The 14,481-nt window shown below is 55.8% G+C and overlaps 1 protein-coding gene across 1 annotated transcript in view; it reads left to right on the forward strand.

The window, feature by feature from the left end:
* The window catches only part of NIBAN2 (niban apoptosis regulator 2), a 52,557-nt gene that overhangs the window by 22,882 nt on the left and 15,194 nt on the right, over positions 1 to 14,481 (forward strand). Inside the window, exons 2-3 of the mRNA XM_065928416.1 lie at positions 9,607 to 9,737; positions 13,065 to 13,193. Of these exons, the coding sequence (XP_065784488.1) occupies positions 9,607 to 9,737; positions 13,065 to 13,193 (260 nt within the window). The remainder of the gene's footprint in view (positions 1 to 9,606; positions 9,738 to 13,064; positions 13,194 to 14,481) is intronic.

Here is a 14,481-nt window from a genome sequence, read left to right on the forward strand (position 1 = left end):
TTTCAGTTTTCTCCTGTATAGAGTGAGGGCAACACATCAAATGACTCGTGTGAACCTGAGTGCAGCTGGGCTGCTGAGCAAGTGGCCGCTGCGGTTCTGTGTTAATAATGATAATAGGGGTGATGGAGCGGAGAAGCCCTGGGCCAGGCACTGGGGGCTGGCATGCCAACCCAGCTCTGCCGGGACCTGCTGTGTGGCCTTTGGAGAGTGTCCCCAATGCTGTGGACCTCTCGCTTTTCCTTTCCCTGGTGATGGAGATGGAGTCACTCTGGAGCATTCTGTGACGCAGGCAAGCTCAGTCCCTGCCCCCACTCCGCCTCTCCTGTTCCTTTGGCTCTGGGGTGGGTGGGGTTGGTATCCCTGGCTGCCTGCCCACCTCCCCACCCTGGGTCTGCTCCCCTCACCCCCCTCCAGCCCCCCCAGTGCTCTGGGAACCAGGCAGGCAGGTTGTGGGCCTGCCCCGCCCTACAGGGTGCTGGTTTCAGTCCGCAAATCTCAGCGCTGAAACCCAGCCGGCCTCATGGGTGAGGTGTGTCCCCCGAACCCACTGGAGGGACCGGATGAGCCAGGGTCAGGTCTGGCATGGTGCCCTCAGCTCGGGCCAGTCCAGGGCTGGGTCCAGCACGAGGCCCCCATGGTTGGGCCAGGGCTGATGCAATCTTGGCTGGTGATTGTCCCCTTCCTCCCAGCGCCTTTTCAGTGTGGAGGGGGTCCCAGACCTGGGCTCAGATCCGGCCGCTGCTGCTCCCCAGCTGAGGAACTGGGCAGGGCTCTCAGTTCTCTGGGGCTGGGCCTGCTTGTCTGAAACATTCCTCCAGTTCAGACACCACCTCTCCAGGGCCGAACTGAGGGTCCGGGGGATGGTCCACATGGCACCAGTGTGGCGTGTGCTGGGCTCAGGAGGTCCATGAGAAGGCAAAGCGTCTCCTGAGCTTGGCATGGAGGCTCTCGGGCTGCACCTTTCTGGGCCCGTTCTCTGCGGACCCCTGTAGTCTTTCCTTCCATCGTCAGCTCAGCAAGCCCCTTCTCTCTGAACACAATGGCCCCCAGAGTTTCCAGGGGACTTCAGGCCATCTTGGGGCCTCCCCGACTTCTTGCCCAGCCCCCGCTATCTGAGTGCAGGAAATAGCGTGATCCTTAATGTTGTCAGTTTGGAAAATCAGAGATTAACATGCTTCCGGCTGCCTTGCCTGCTGGTGGTGCTGGCCCTGAGGTTGGGCCAGGCCAGGGTTGTCCAGCCCCTGTTTCAAGGGCCTCTCTCTGGCTTAGAGGAACCTTGGACAGGAGGAGCTTAAAAGGGGCCCCTGTTAGCGAATGCCTCCACCTCGCCAAGATGAAGTATATTCTGCTTGTTAGCCTATGAGTGCGTGTTCAGTCGTGTCCGACTCTTTGTGACCCCATGGACTGTAGCCGGGAGGCTCCTCTCTCCATGGATTTCTCCAGACAAGAATACTGGAGTGGGTTGCCATTTCCTCCTCCAGGGGAATCTTCCCAACCCACGGATCGAATCTGCATCTCCTGCGAAGGCAGGCAGATTCTTTACCGCTGAGCCACCTGGGAAGCACTCTTCAACCCAGTGATCTTATAAATTGACTAGGCAGACACTGGTGTGCTGTTTGCAGAGGGAGAAACAAAGGCTCAGAGAGGGGAAGTGCCTTGACCAAGCCACACAGCGTGTTGGGAGCAGAGTTTGAGCCCAGAGCCGGCATGCCCAGTGGAGATGGTGCTGAGTTGGCAAGTGAGGGGTGATGCTGAGTCTTGCTCCCCTCACCGCAGTTCTCCATCCAGCCTGAGGGGACTGTGGTCAGCTCCCACTCCGAGCTGACTCACCAGCAGCTCAGATACTGTGCTGAGACCAGCACCCCAGTCAGCTTCTGGGGCCAGCACAGCACCGATTAGATCGTCGTTGAGATTTTAGATCAGCTGAGCTGACAGGAACCCACCCACCCATTTTGCCAGTAGGAAGGTTGAGGTCCAGAGAAGATGGACAGGTGAGTTCCCAGTAGGTGTGAAGGTTCCCTTCTGGCTTCACCAGACAGGGGCTGGAGACCCCCAGACTAGTCTCAGCTCTGATTGTCACCAGCTGCGTGACCTTGGAAAAGTCACCTTGCCATTCTGAACCTCGGTTTCCTTATCTGTAGAATGGGACTGTAAAACTTGCCTTGCCCACCTCTGGGAGCAGGGGGAGACCCAGTTTGGAAATTGTGTTGGGAATGAAGAGAGGCTTTACGAGATGGGGGTTTGTGCAGACTTTGGTGTGAGGCTAGGTTTAGAATCCACCTCTCACTTTCTCAGCTGAGTGTCTTTCAGAAGGTCTCCAAGTCTCCCTGCACCTCAGTTATCTTATCTATAAAGTGGAGGTGACAGGATCTCTCAGCATCACCTAAGCTGTTGAACGTGCTGAAGTCCTGCGTGGCGAGGCACCCTAGTCTCCTCTGGGAGTTATTGCTCAGGGTCCAAGTCAGGAAGACTAGATGGTAAAGGGGTCCCCTGGGTCACCTTCAATGATCCCAGAGGTGCTCAAGAAGCTTTTGTTGACTGTGAGTGAGATGGCCTTTCGAGAGACATTAATCCATGGTTCCAGCCCTGCTAAGAATCAGAGATAGAGATGCAACCAACTTGCTTCAAGGCTTGACTCCAAAACAGCCTCTGGTTCAGGGGAGAGAGTTGTGTGTATTTCACCCTGGCCCTGACATCCTGGGAGTGGCCTCTTCAGATCCCTGCGGAGCCCACTGCCTTCATGCTATGGACGTTGCCTGGAGGTAGAGGCCCTGGGTGGGCAGTGGCTCCCCGGGGGTCACAGAGCACAGTGGTGGCTGGGCCCAGATCCTCAGAATTCAGGGGCTGTCCTCTTGGGCTCGTAAAGAAATTACGACCCCTGCAGGTGGTTCCATGACTACCCCAGGAAGGTGCTCAGGAGCTGTTGTGGACTGATGAGTGGCATGACCTTTCGTGAACCATTAATCTTTCTGGGCTTTGGTTTACTCCCAAAATGGAGGGTTTATTTACCTATATTCACCTCCAGGCCATTTGAAGACTTTGGGGGTGTGTGTGGGGCCCTGTGTCTGAGTGGGGAGAGCTTAGCTCCTTATTCGGCAGGAGGTGCTGGGAGAGGGTCCCAGGAGGGCCCAGCCATTGGCTCTGGTGCCCCGAGAGTCCCCCCAGGGTCAGGTGGGAGCCCGGGTTCCCCCATCTTTCTTGCACAAGGCCAGTATCCTCAACCCCTCATCTCTGCCTGTGCAGTCCCTTCTTCCTCAGGAGCCCTCCCGTTGTCAGGTTTTTGTTTATTGAAGATCTACTGATCCTTATCATTATTTTGTGATTCTCTTCTTGCTCCCTTTTTTTTTTTTAAGTTGTTATTGGATTTTTTAAAACTATGAAAGCTATACCTGCTAATAGAACTTCCAAGCAAAGGCGAGGGTGGGATGATTTGAGAGAATAGCATTGAAACATGTACCTTATCATATGTGAAACAGATTGCCAGTCCAGGTTCGATGCATGAGACAAGTGCTCGGGGCTGGTGCACTGGGATGACCCTGAGGGGTGGGATGGGGAGGGAGGTGGGAGGGGGATTCAGGATGGGGAACACATGTACACCCATGGCTGATTCATGTCATCGTATGGCAAAAACCACTACAGTATTGTAAAGTAATTAGCCTCCAATTAAAATAAATTAATTAATTTAAATTTAAAAAAAGAAAAAAAAACTTCCAAGCAGTCTCTGGGCACCATGATTGTGGGTGGTTGGTTGCTCATTCGTGTCTGACTTTTTGCGACCCCATGGACTGCAGCATGCCAGGCTCTCCTGTCCTTCACCAACTCCTGGAGTTTACTCAAACTCACGTCCATCGAGTTAGTGATGCCATCCAACCGTCTCATTCCCTGTCACCCCCTCCTCCTCCTGCCCTCAATCTTCCCCAAGCATCAGGGTCTTTTCCATGAGTCGGCTCTTTGACTCAGGTAGCCAAAGTGTTGGAGCTTCAGCATCAGTTCTCCCGATGAATATTCAGGGTTGATTACGATTATAGCAGTCACGTTTGTAGAGGTCTGGAACTGGACTCTGGGTGTGCTCATTTTACAGACGGGCAACTTGAGGCTCAGAGAGCTGGGCAGCTTACGGGGCCTGGGTCTTCAGGACTGGGATTCTGGCCGCCTCCTGGGGCCTGAGGCGGGAGGGCAGGCTCTGTCATTACCCTCATATCTCTTTATCTGACAGCACCTGGGCCTGAGTCAGTGCAGGAAAGGAAGGAGATGTGTGGGAAAGTGTCGAAGGTGGGTGAGGCCAGAACTCTGTCCCCTCCAGCCTCTCCCAGCAGCTCAGTTGCTGGGCAACCCCTCCTGCCCTGCCCTCTCGGGGGAGGGATGCCCTGTGGGCAGGGGCGTGGCCTCAGGGGAGCCCCTCACCCTCTCTGGCTCACAGGCCCCTTGGGGTGTTGCTGCTCAGACACTCAGTCGTGTCTGACTCTCGCGGCCCCGTGGACTGTAGCCCGCCAGGCTCCTCTGTCCATGGAATGGTTAGGTAGGTAGAATAGGGAAAAGGAGTCCAGAATGGCGGTGGCTAAAAGACCTGGAAGGGAAAAGCCCGCGAAAATAGAACAAAGGAAGGTCCGAGGACCGGAGTGAGAACCTCAGATAAAACAAACAGCACTCCTGGCTGGCCCAATTTACATAAGACAGGCCCAGGGACAGAGAAACATATAAAAAGAGGAGCCAAAGCCCTCTTAGCTCTCTCTCTCTCCTGCACGATGGGGCACTCTTCTCTTCTCGTCTTTAGATTGACGTGCCCTCACACCTCGAAGATGGATTTTCCTGCTATTATCTAAATAAAATAGAGCTGTAACGCTGAGCTGTAGCACTGATTTATTTAAGAGCTATAACATGGTCCAGTCGAGACCTGAGAGCTATAACGCGGTCTGTCCAAGACCCGAGAGCTGTGACCCGCCGAAGGGGCTTCAGTGTCCGTCACTCCAAAGTTTTGTTGTGACGAGACAAAGAACCGAGGAACATACACTTGCCTGACTGAATCCTCCAGGCAAGAATACTGGAGTGGGTTGCCATTCCCTTCTCCAGGTGATCTTCCCCACCCAGGGATCAAAGCCGGGTCTCCTTCATGGCAGGTGGATTCTTTATCACTGAGTGATTGGGGAAGCCCTTTGGGGCGATGAAACTCCAAATCCCTGGCCTGTGGCGTCTCCAGAAGCCGTGGGGGGAGAGCAGGAAGAGCTGGTGCAGGCAGGTGTGGAGGAGAGAGGGATGCCTCAGGTCTCGGGGACCACTCACAGACACCAGGAAGGGCCGCCGCGTCATAAAAGTCCTCTGGCCACTCCAGGGAGCTCACCGCTGCAGGGGGCAAGGAGAGAGAGAGGGTACAGTGCTGAGTGGGTCTTACAGGGAGGGGGCTGCCCAGGCTTTGACCCCCACCCCCACCCCCACTGGAGCTCAGCAGGCAGGAGGAGCCTTCTCCAGGGCCGGGATGCCCACCTACATCCTCTTCCAGCCGCATCTGGCCGGAGGGGCTGCTGAGGACACTTTTCAGGACTCTTTCCTGGGAGCTGTTTGTCTCTGGAGGGGACTGGACCCCCTGCCCCACCTTCCTCCCTGAGGTCTTTCCAGCCTTGACACCTCACCCCCAACTCATCCTCTGCAGCAACACGTGGCGGTTCCTCCAAGTTGTCTTAGGACATCTCTCAGGAACAGGCTTCAGGGCTGCCAAGAAGCCATCCCGCAGCCCTCTTCCCCTTCGGTCTTCCCTTTCCAGCGCCCCCTTTGCTGCCAGACTTCAGCTGAGCCCCCCAGTTCCCTGGCACTGTGTCGGGACCCTCCTGCTAGTCCCTGACCTCAGCACGGTCCGCAGCCCCCAGGGTGTGGCCCAGAGTGGGCACTCAGTAACTGCTTGGCTCAGCTCCTGCCTGTGCCAGGCGCACCCCCCGCCGGGGGTTTGTATTCAGTCTTTAGAGACCAGCCTCCCTCCATCTCCCCAGCCATTCGGCTCCCAAGTTGGGGAACAGATTTGGATCACTGAGAGATCCCATGTTCTCTGGTCTGTTTGCTTCTGGAATCTCAGGTAGCAAAGAATTTATCTGAAAACAGGTCCAGGTGTGTACGGTTCTCGAGTTCCAGTGGCAAGGCACGTCTGTCATTGCAGCTGGGTGAAATGGGGCCCAGGGCCCGTGGGGTCGTCCTCTCCTTCCCTCTGAGTGAGACACCCCTCGTTTCTGCCTGTGCCCTCTCCCCTCTCCGCCCCCGCTGCTCGTGCCCTCCCCTCCTGGACTCTGGTCCCACAGCCTCACTTGGATAACTGCATCCCAGCATGAGAGATGAATTTCCTTCTTCCCCCTACTCTGCCCCTCTCAGCTCCAGCGCTTCAGGGCTCACCTTTGCCTTCTGGCTCCATCTGGGTCACCTCATTCTCTTTTTCACTTGGCTTCTTCTCCAACCCACAGCCCCACCAGACGTGGGCCTCGATGCCCCTTGAAAGGGTGGTTCCTGGGCCTTCTCCTGGCTGGGCCCTCCCCTTCCTGTTGTCCCCAGTCCAGTCTGGGGCCTTCTGCACCTAACCATTCCCTGCCTGGATGTGATGTCTGGGCTTTGCTGACCCGGCAGCTGGGAGCATGCTATGAGTCAGGCAGACCTGGGTTTGAGTTCCTGGCACAGGATGGGAGTTTCCTCCTGGGGGTGTCTCCCTGAGGGTCAGGGCAGTTCCTGGCCCCTCTGGATATGATGCTGTATCAGGCTGGGTGCGCCAGGGCCAAGGCATCCTGGAGCATCCTGGAGCCGTGGCTGGAGGACCCTTGAGATCCAAGGGCCAAACCTACCCATCCTGCCTGTTGGGAAAGTGCCTAATGGGTGTCTCTCTGTCGAGGCAGGGTTGGGACCATATCCTGGGCTGGAGGCTGAGAACATGGTTCTCCTGTCCTGAGTCTGCCACCCTCCTGATCCCTAAAATGGGCAAACCATAGCACCAACTCCCTAGGGTTTTCATGAAGATTCTTTGGGGTCATGCATGTAGACCTTCCCACCCCATCGACGGGGGTTAACACTTAATAAAAGGGAGCGACTATGATGATGACTACATGTTTTATCGATGTTATTGTTGTCTGCTCTCCTTTGTTGTTCAGTCCCTCAGTCACATCCAACTCTGCGAGCCCATGGACTGCAGCACGCCAGGCTTCCCTGTCCTTCACCATCTCCTGGAGTTTGCTCAAACTCATGTCCATTGAGTCAGTGATGCCATCCAATCATCTCATCCTCTGTTGTCCCCTTCTCCTCTTGCCCTCAATCTTTCCCAGTATCAGGGTCTTTTCTAATGAGTCAGCTCTTTGCATCAGATGGCCAAATTATTGGAACTTCAGTTTCAGCATCAGTCCTTCCAATGAATATTCAAGACTGATTTCCTTTAGGATGGACTGGTTTGATCTTGCAGTCCAAGGGACTCTCAAGAGTCTTCTCCAGCACCACACTTCAAAAGCATCAATTTTTCAGCACTCAGCCTTCTTTACGGTCCAACTCTCACATCTGTTGTACATGACTACTGAAAAAACCATAGCTCTGACTACATGGACCTTTGTCTGCGATCCTATTTTCTCTATTTGGCCCCAGTTCATCGCCCCATCTCTTCCCCCACCACCCCCTCCCACCTCATCATTTTTCAGAACAATTCTCGTGGCCTTTGAGAGAGTTCTGGTTGTTTATGGTTTTTAAAAAATAGGCATTCAAAGCAAATTCCTCATTTGTTCTCCCCTTCCTCCCCTGAAAACAGAATCTGAACAGACATGAGCTTGTTCCAGGAAGGGAAGCACAGGCCTGTGAAGAGGGACCCATGGGCTGAGCTGCCTCTGGAAGGGGTGGAAGGAGTGGGTCTGCCACACACCCTTGGTGTGGGGTGTGGCACCTCCTCTCAGCCTTCTTCCCCAGCCACCACCTCCTGCCTGGGCCCCAGGACTGCATTCCAGCGGTCTCACTCACTCTCTGTATGACCTTGTGTCAGTGACTTAACCTCTTTGAGTCTTAACGTTCTCCTCAGTAATGCGGATAACACCAACCATACCCCATAGAGCTATTGTATGCAAGCTAAGTCACTTCAGTCATGTCTGACTCTTTGCAACCCCTTTGGACTATGGCCTGCCAGGGTCCTCTGTCCCTGGGATTCTCCAGGCAAGAATACTGGAGTGGGTTGTCATGCCCTCCTCCATGGGATCTTCCTGACCCAGGGGTTGAACCTATATCTCCTGTGACTTCTGCATTGCAGGCAGATTCTTTACTACTGAGCCACCAGGGAAGTGTCATAGAGCTATTGGGAGGATTAAATGAAGCTCTGTCCTTGCTGGGTGCTCTTGCTATCTAGGGACCAGCCATGGGAGGGATGGCACCATGTCAGCCACTTTTCATTTGAGAAAGGACCAGGGCTTTGGAACCTTGAGTCCAGGACTGTTGGAGGTGGTAGGGCCTGTCCATGATTGAGCTGGTCCTCCCAGTGTACAGCGGAAACTGCACAGCGGGCCAGCACAGACCCCAAGTCCAGCTGCTTAGGACGGGGAAGTCTTGCGTAAGGAGGAGGCCCCTTGGTGTGGGTCACGACCCTCTCTGGACCTCAGTTTATTAATCTGTCAATGGAGAGGCCTGGGCAGTGAGTGCTGGGCCTGCTCTTGCACCCCGGGGCATCCCCTTCTCTGTTTAAAACCTGCTTTAGCAAGAGAGAGGCCAACAGCCAGTGACTGCAAAGTGGTAGTTAGTCCGGTAGATGAGTTCATTTTAGAATGTTGATTTTTTTTTTTTATTGTAAAAAGAGTCATGCTCATAAAATAATTCAAATGCTAAACAAATGAATAAAGCAGAACCTGAAACCCGCCCTCTGCTTCTCATTCCCACGCTCAAATGTGCCACCCTTAACAGCCTGGAGTGCTGCCTCCTGGACCTCTTCTTTGAGGTCCTCAAGTGTAAATAAATCACATGCACCTACAGGAATAATCTTAAATGCGATGCTGTTCAACATGGGAGCCTGCAGAGCTCCTGATGCGGCAGAGTGCGGACACCTTCGTCTTGTTACGTGTACGGAGGTCCCCTTCATCTTCTGCCTGACCTGAGTGAGCTGTTGGGTATTGAATCATTCCCCCCCCTCCCCCGTGCACAATTGGCTTGCTTCTGGCAAGTTCTGGTGCATTCTGTGGGCTGGATTCCTACAGGAGCACGGGCACGCGTGCACACGACCACCCTCCCCCTCCAAACACGCAGTCCCATCTTGCCACTCCCCCAGCTCCGGTTAAAGTGCCTGTTCTCTGCTTCCCAGCTGGTCTGATGGGGAAAAGGAAATTTTCGTTTGCGTTCATTTGCAGGCTGGCGAGACTGAGCATCTTTTCACTTGCGTCTCTTGCGTCTCTGTTGGTTTCACCGTCACGGTCATCGCCCCTTTTCCCGCCCAGAGGGTCACCCAGCCGTGCGTGGGAAAGGCCCCACCCTGGCCAGAAATGCAATGCAGATGCGCGTGCAAAGCCCGTGTGGACCGTTTTATGAGCTGGGATTTGGGGCAAGGCGGATGCCCCTCCCTGGCTCAGGTCACTGCCCGGAAGCAGCCATGCCAGCTCACAGCCCTTTGTCCTTCCCTTGCAGAGAAGACTGGGAGGGTCCTGACGGAGTTCCTCCGGTTCTACGAGGACCAGTATGGCGTGGCCCTGTTCAACAGCATGCGACACGAGATCGAGGGCACTGGGTCGCCGCAGGCCCAGCTGCTCTGGCGCAAGGTGAGAGGTGCTGGCAGGGCGGGGCGGCCTCCGAGGGCCTGGGCACGGATCCTTCCCTCTCTGGGCCTCGGTTTCCCATGGGTGCTGGATGGTCTCTGAGGGCCCCACCCGGCTTCTGAATAGGGAGGTGACCTGGTGGTGGCATCGAGGCCCCCGTGGGCCCCTCCTCCTACTGGGCTGGGGCTCTGAGTCATCTTGACAGGCCTGGTCCAAGCCCAGCTCCTCCTGTTAGAGTCTACGCACCCTCGAGCTAATGACCTCACCTCGTGGGGCCTCAGTTTACTCACCTGTGAATGGGGATGGGCACACCTCCCGCGCCAGGTGGCCGTGAGGATTCAAGATCTGTGGGCCGGGTGCCTGGGGCTGGACAGATGCTTGGCTGATGTGTCATCATCTCTGGCCTTGTCATTATCCTCTTACCAGTGATAGAGTTATGTTTGCACAGTAAAGGTTTGTCCAGGTTTGCCTGCTCACTACCGAGGGGTCAGAATGGGCCAGAGGAGGCTAGTAGAGCCTTCCAGGGACGGGATCCTGTGGTTACCCCTGGCATCAGGGTGGGAATGGCACTGAGGAAGTGAGGGGCTGAGCACTTGGGGAGAGAAGCCAGGCCTTGCTGTTTCTGGGGTGCTGCAGTGGGCCCTTGTCTGGGTGGTCTGGGAGGGCTTCCTGGAAGAAGGGCCATCTCAGCTAAAGACGTTATGGGAGAAGGAATATCAGACCCAGGCAGTGACATGTGCAGAGGCCCAGAGGTGAGCCCATGGCTTGCTTGGGATGGTGGAGGGCAGGACTCAAGCCAGGTTCCAGATTCCTGACTTGATTCCTCTTTCTGCCTTGACCCCCAGTCTGCCTGGATGGAGGGAAGGTCAGTGCTGTGTGTCAGAGCGTCACCTGTCACTTTGATTTGGGGCCCAGGAAAATCTGTCTGGTCTCCTGATGTCATGGCAACCTCCTGACCTTTTTCAGCAGAGGGCAGCTATGGCCTGGCCTGGGTGTCTGGCAGGGGCACACCTATGTGATAGCAGAGAGGGCTTTGGACTCACCTCAGGGAGCTGCTTCCTGTGGGCTGCTCGCCTGTTTGAAAGGCAGTGTCACAGGCAGCCTGAATTCCAATAACCCAAGACAGGAGCGGGGTCACCTGATGTGTTCAGCATTTATCCTGCATGAGAAATGCCTTTCACACTCATCAGGTTGAGTGTTCATGGTCAGAAAACAGATGCAACATGTCAGCAGGAAGAATAATATGAAATCACCCACAGTTTCAGAAGAGGAGGGATTTTGGGTCCCATTCACCACTCAGGAAACTGACCATCATGAGGCTAAGTCGTGGTAACAATGATAATAGAAATCATTATCATTATCATCATCACATAAATTGTTTTTGTTAGAAATAATACTACTATTAATATAATAATAGTAGTGATAAAGACAACAGTTCTTTTGTGTGGGTGCTGCATCCAGCTGGCATGACATGGCTCAGAGGGACTGTGATTATGACCCAGCGCCCCTCCCAGAGGTGGACACCGGGGCTCAGGGAGGGAGAGTTGCTTGTCCAGGCTCCCGGGGTGTAGGCTGTCGGAGCCTGGGGGCCTGTGCTCTCACCGTTCCCGGAAGATGCCCGTCGGTGGCAGAAGAGAGCTTTGCAGAGTCCAAAATACTTGGCCTTGGTTGTCTCCTGGGTTCCGCTTCCTGCAGACCTTCCAGTGGAAACACGACTCTGCCATTTGAAAGTCTTAAAAATAAAACCCAAGCCCACATCTGAAAACCAATCAACCAGCCATTGCGGGCTGTCCAGGATCTGAGGGTGGACTTTAGGGGCCAGGGTGCCGAGCCCCACCACCCGGGAGAGCCTGAGCCCTGGGTTCCGGCTCTAAGCCAGAGTGGCGGCTGCAGACGGGGGGGAACAAGGGTCTGCCCGGGGTGTCTGGAGAGCTCTTTGTGCTTTTTCTTTCTAGCGGAGACGGGAACGCAGGAGCTGGGGTGAGAGTAGGCCCCAGTCTAAATATAGACCACACAGCCCAGGGGAAAGCCCACTGTCCTGGTGGGGAGGGGGTGCCTGGTGGGGGAGGGGGACCATTTTCTTTTCCTGTAAATATTTTTGTCCCCGGGTAGGAAGCAGTCTTCGGGGTCCTATTGTTTGAGTACAATGGGCCCTCATTTTCCAGGAATGTTTTGGCATTTCCCCTCGAAGAGTGGCAGGGAGGTTGCTGGGGAGAAGAGGCCCGGTGAGGAGACAGGCCTGGGGGTGGGGGGTGCCTTGGGAGGGGCTGCTCACCTCTGACTGCAGTTGCAGAGCTCGGAAGCTAGGAGAGGTTAGGCACCAATCAAATTACACCTTCTCCCTTTATTACACAGGATACGTGTTGCTTTTTGCAGAAGGCCCCATATTTGTTGTAGAGCCGACGGGGGCCTCTGAGAGACAGGAACCCTTGACTCCCGCGCTCCTCCCACCCAGGAGCAGGGCTGTTCCCTCTTGTCTTCCTGTTATCTCCTTCCCGGAAGTCTGTTTACTCTCCCTTCCCCCTCCCCAAATGTCAGTCTGAGGAGCCGGGAGACTGACGACTGACGCAGACAGACCCCCAGCAGTGGTCACGGCAGCTCCTGTGTATTGGACTGCCTGCACAGCCCTGCCCCTGTCGTGGGGGCTGTCACGGTCCCATTTTACAGATGAGGAAACTGAGGCTCAGAGGGGTGATGGGGCAGGCCTGAAGTCACACCGAGCCTGTAGTAGAGTCGAAGCTAAGGCTTTGCGGGGAGGTCTCGGTGTTTCTGCTGCCCACGCTGGCCCCGAGTCTGCCAGGGTGTTGGTCAGACGGGAACCCTCTGGGCTGAGGTCCCCTCCTCCCCCATCCGGGTTCGTGGAGACCATCTTGTCACCTGTCAGAGCCGGGGGGGCTCTATGGCGCCACCTTGGTCTAGTTTGTGTTGCCCTGAGGGGAAACAGGCTCGGAGCAGGAAGAGAGATGTGCTCAGGTGCCCGGCCTGTCCCCTCCGGCCGGAGTGACCGTGGCAGTCCCACTGCAGGGGGAGTGGACGGGGACGCAGCCTGCTTCGGGCTCTGGAGACCTTCCCGAGGAGGCCACCGTGTCTGCCTGGGGCCAGGCCGGGCCGGGGTCCTGGCTGGCTCCCCTGTCACAGTGCCTGGCCTGGGTTCTAGTCCCGGCATCACCATGCCTCTGGCTGGACCTGGAGTGTAGAGGGGCCTTCGCTGCTCCCCAGCTTCATTTTCCCCATCTGCCAAATGGGTGTGACACCGCGCTGCCTCGGAGGCCTCGGTGAGGAGTGAGATCAGGGCTCCCGGCCTCACTCCCCGCCCCTCGCCGCCCACAGGTGCCCCTGGAGGAGCGCATCATCTTCTCGGGGAACCTCTTCCAGTACCAGGAGGACAACAAGAAGTGGAGGAACCGCTTCAGCCTCGTGCCACACAACTACGGGCTGGTGCTCTACGAGAACAAAGTGGTGAGGCTCCCCCCAGGCCTCCCAGGCTGGCCCAGCACTTCTTTCATGTCCCCACAGCTCCCTACTCTGCGATTGTTAATGCTACACGCCCCCCTCCCCCGACTCCTGAACGTGAGACCCCACACCTCCACCCTCAGCCGGCCACCCGCACCCGCCTCGCAGTCACCAGGGCCAAAGCCAAACCTTAGCATCTTTCCCCCCACCCTTTCCCGCCTGCCCAAAGCTGGGCGCCCCCTCTCAGTGGCATTTCACCCATCCAGGCACCCAGCTTGCTGGGGGTCCCCTTTCACTCTGCCTCTCTGGCTCCGGGCCACCCCCACAGCCCTCCCAATCTCTCCATATCCAGGCCCCTCCTCCCCCATCAGCCCCTTTCCTGCCTTGAGCTTCCACAGCCACAGCAAACTGGCCATTCCCCTGCCTCAGAGCACCCCTGGGTGCTGGTCCTGTCTTTTTTCCTTCCTGATGCCTCTGCTTGCAACTCCCTGCCCTGAAGCAGGGAAGCAGGGGGATGACTGTCCTTTTTTTAAAAGATTTATTTACTTTTGGTTGCATTAGGTCTTTGTTGCTGTGTGTGGGCTTTTTTCTCGTTGTGGTCCTCAGGCTTCTCGTTCCAGTGGCTTCTCTTAGTGCAGAACACAGGCTCTAGGGTGCTCAGGCTTAGTTGCCCAGCAGCAGATGGAATCTTCCTGGACCAGGAACCAAACCCGTGTCCCCTGCATTGGCAGGCAGATTCTTAACCACTGGACCACCGGTCTGGGGATGAGTGTCCTTTGCCTTGGGCCCTCAGGGAGGTCCCACCTGGTTGAACCACGGACCCAACTTCTTCTGCCACACATTCCTCTAGAGCAGCCAAAGGCCAGGCTTGAGCAAATCAGTACTGTTGTTCAGTCGCTCAGTCGTGTCCAACTCTTCGTGACCTCACGGGACTGCAGCCACCAGGCTCCTCTGGCCTCCACTATCTCCTGGAGTTTGCTCCAATTCACGTCCACTGAGTCGGTGATGCTATCTAAGCATTTCATCATCTGCCACCCCCTTCTGCTCTTGCCTTCAGTCTTTCCCAACTTCGGGGTTTTTCCAGTGAGTCGGCTCTTCACATCAGGTGGCCAAAGTATTGGAGCTTCAGTTTCAGCAGTTTCAGTGAATATTCAGGGTTGATTCCCTTTAGGGTTGACTGGTTTGATCTCTTTGCAGTAGAGTAACAGAAGCAGAGTCAGGAGCAACCAATGCCTCAGGGCAGCAGTTCTCAGTGCACAGAATCACCTGGAAGGCTGGTGTAAAAGCAGGTTGC

The sequence above is a fragment of the Muntiacus reevesi genome, chromosome 3 (assembly GCF_963930625.1).
Source record: "Muntiacus reevesi chromosome 3, mMunRee1.1, whole genome shotgun sequence".
Classification (NCBI taxonomy): domain Eukaryota; kingdom Metazoa; phylum Chordata; class Mammalia; order Artiodactyla; family Cervidae; genus Muntiacus; species Muntiacus reevesi.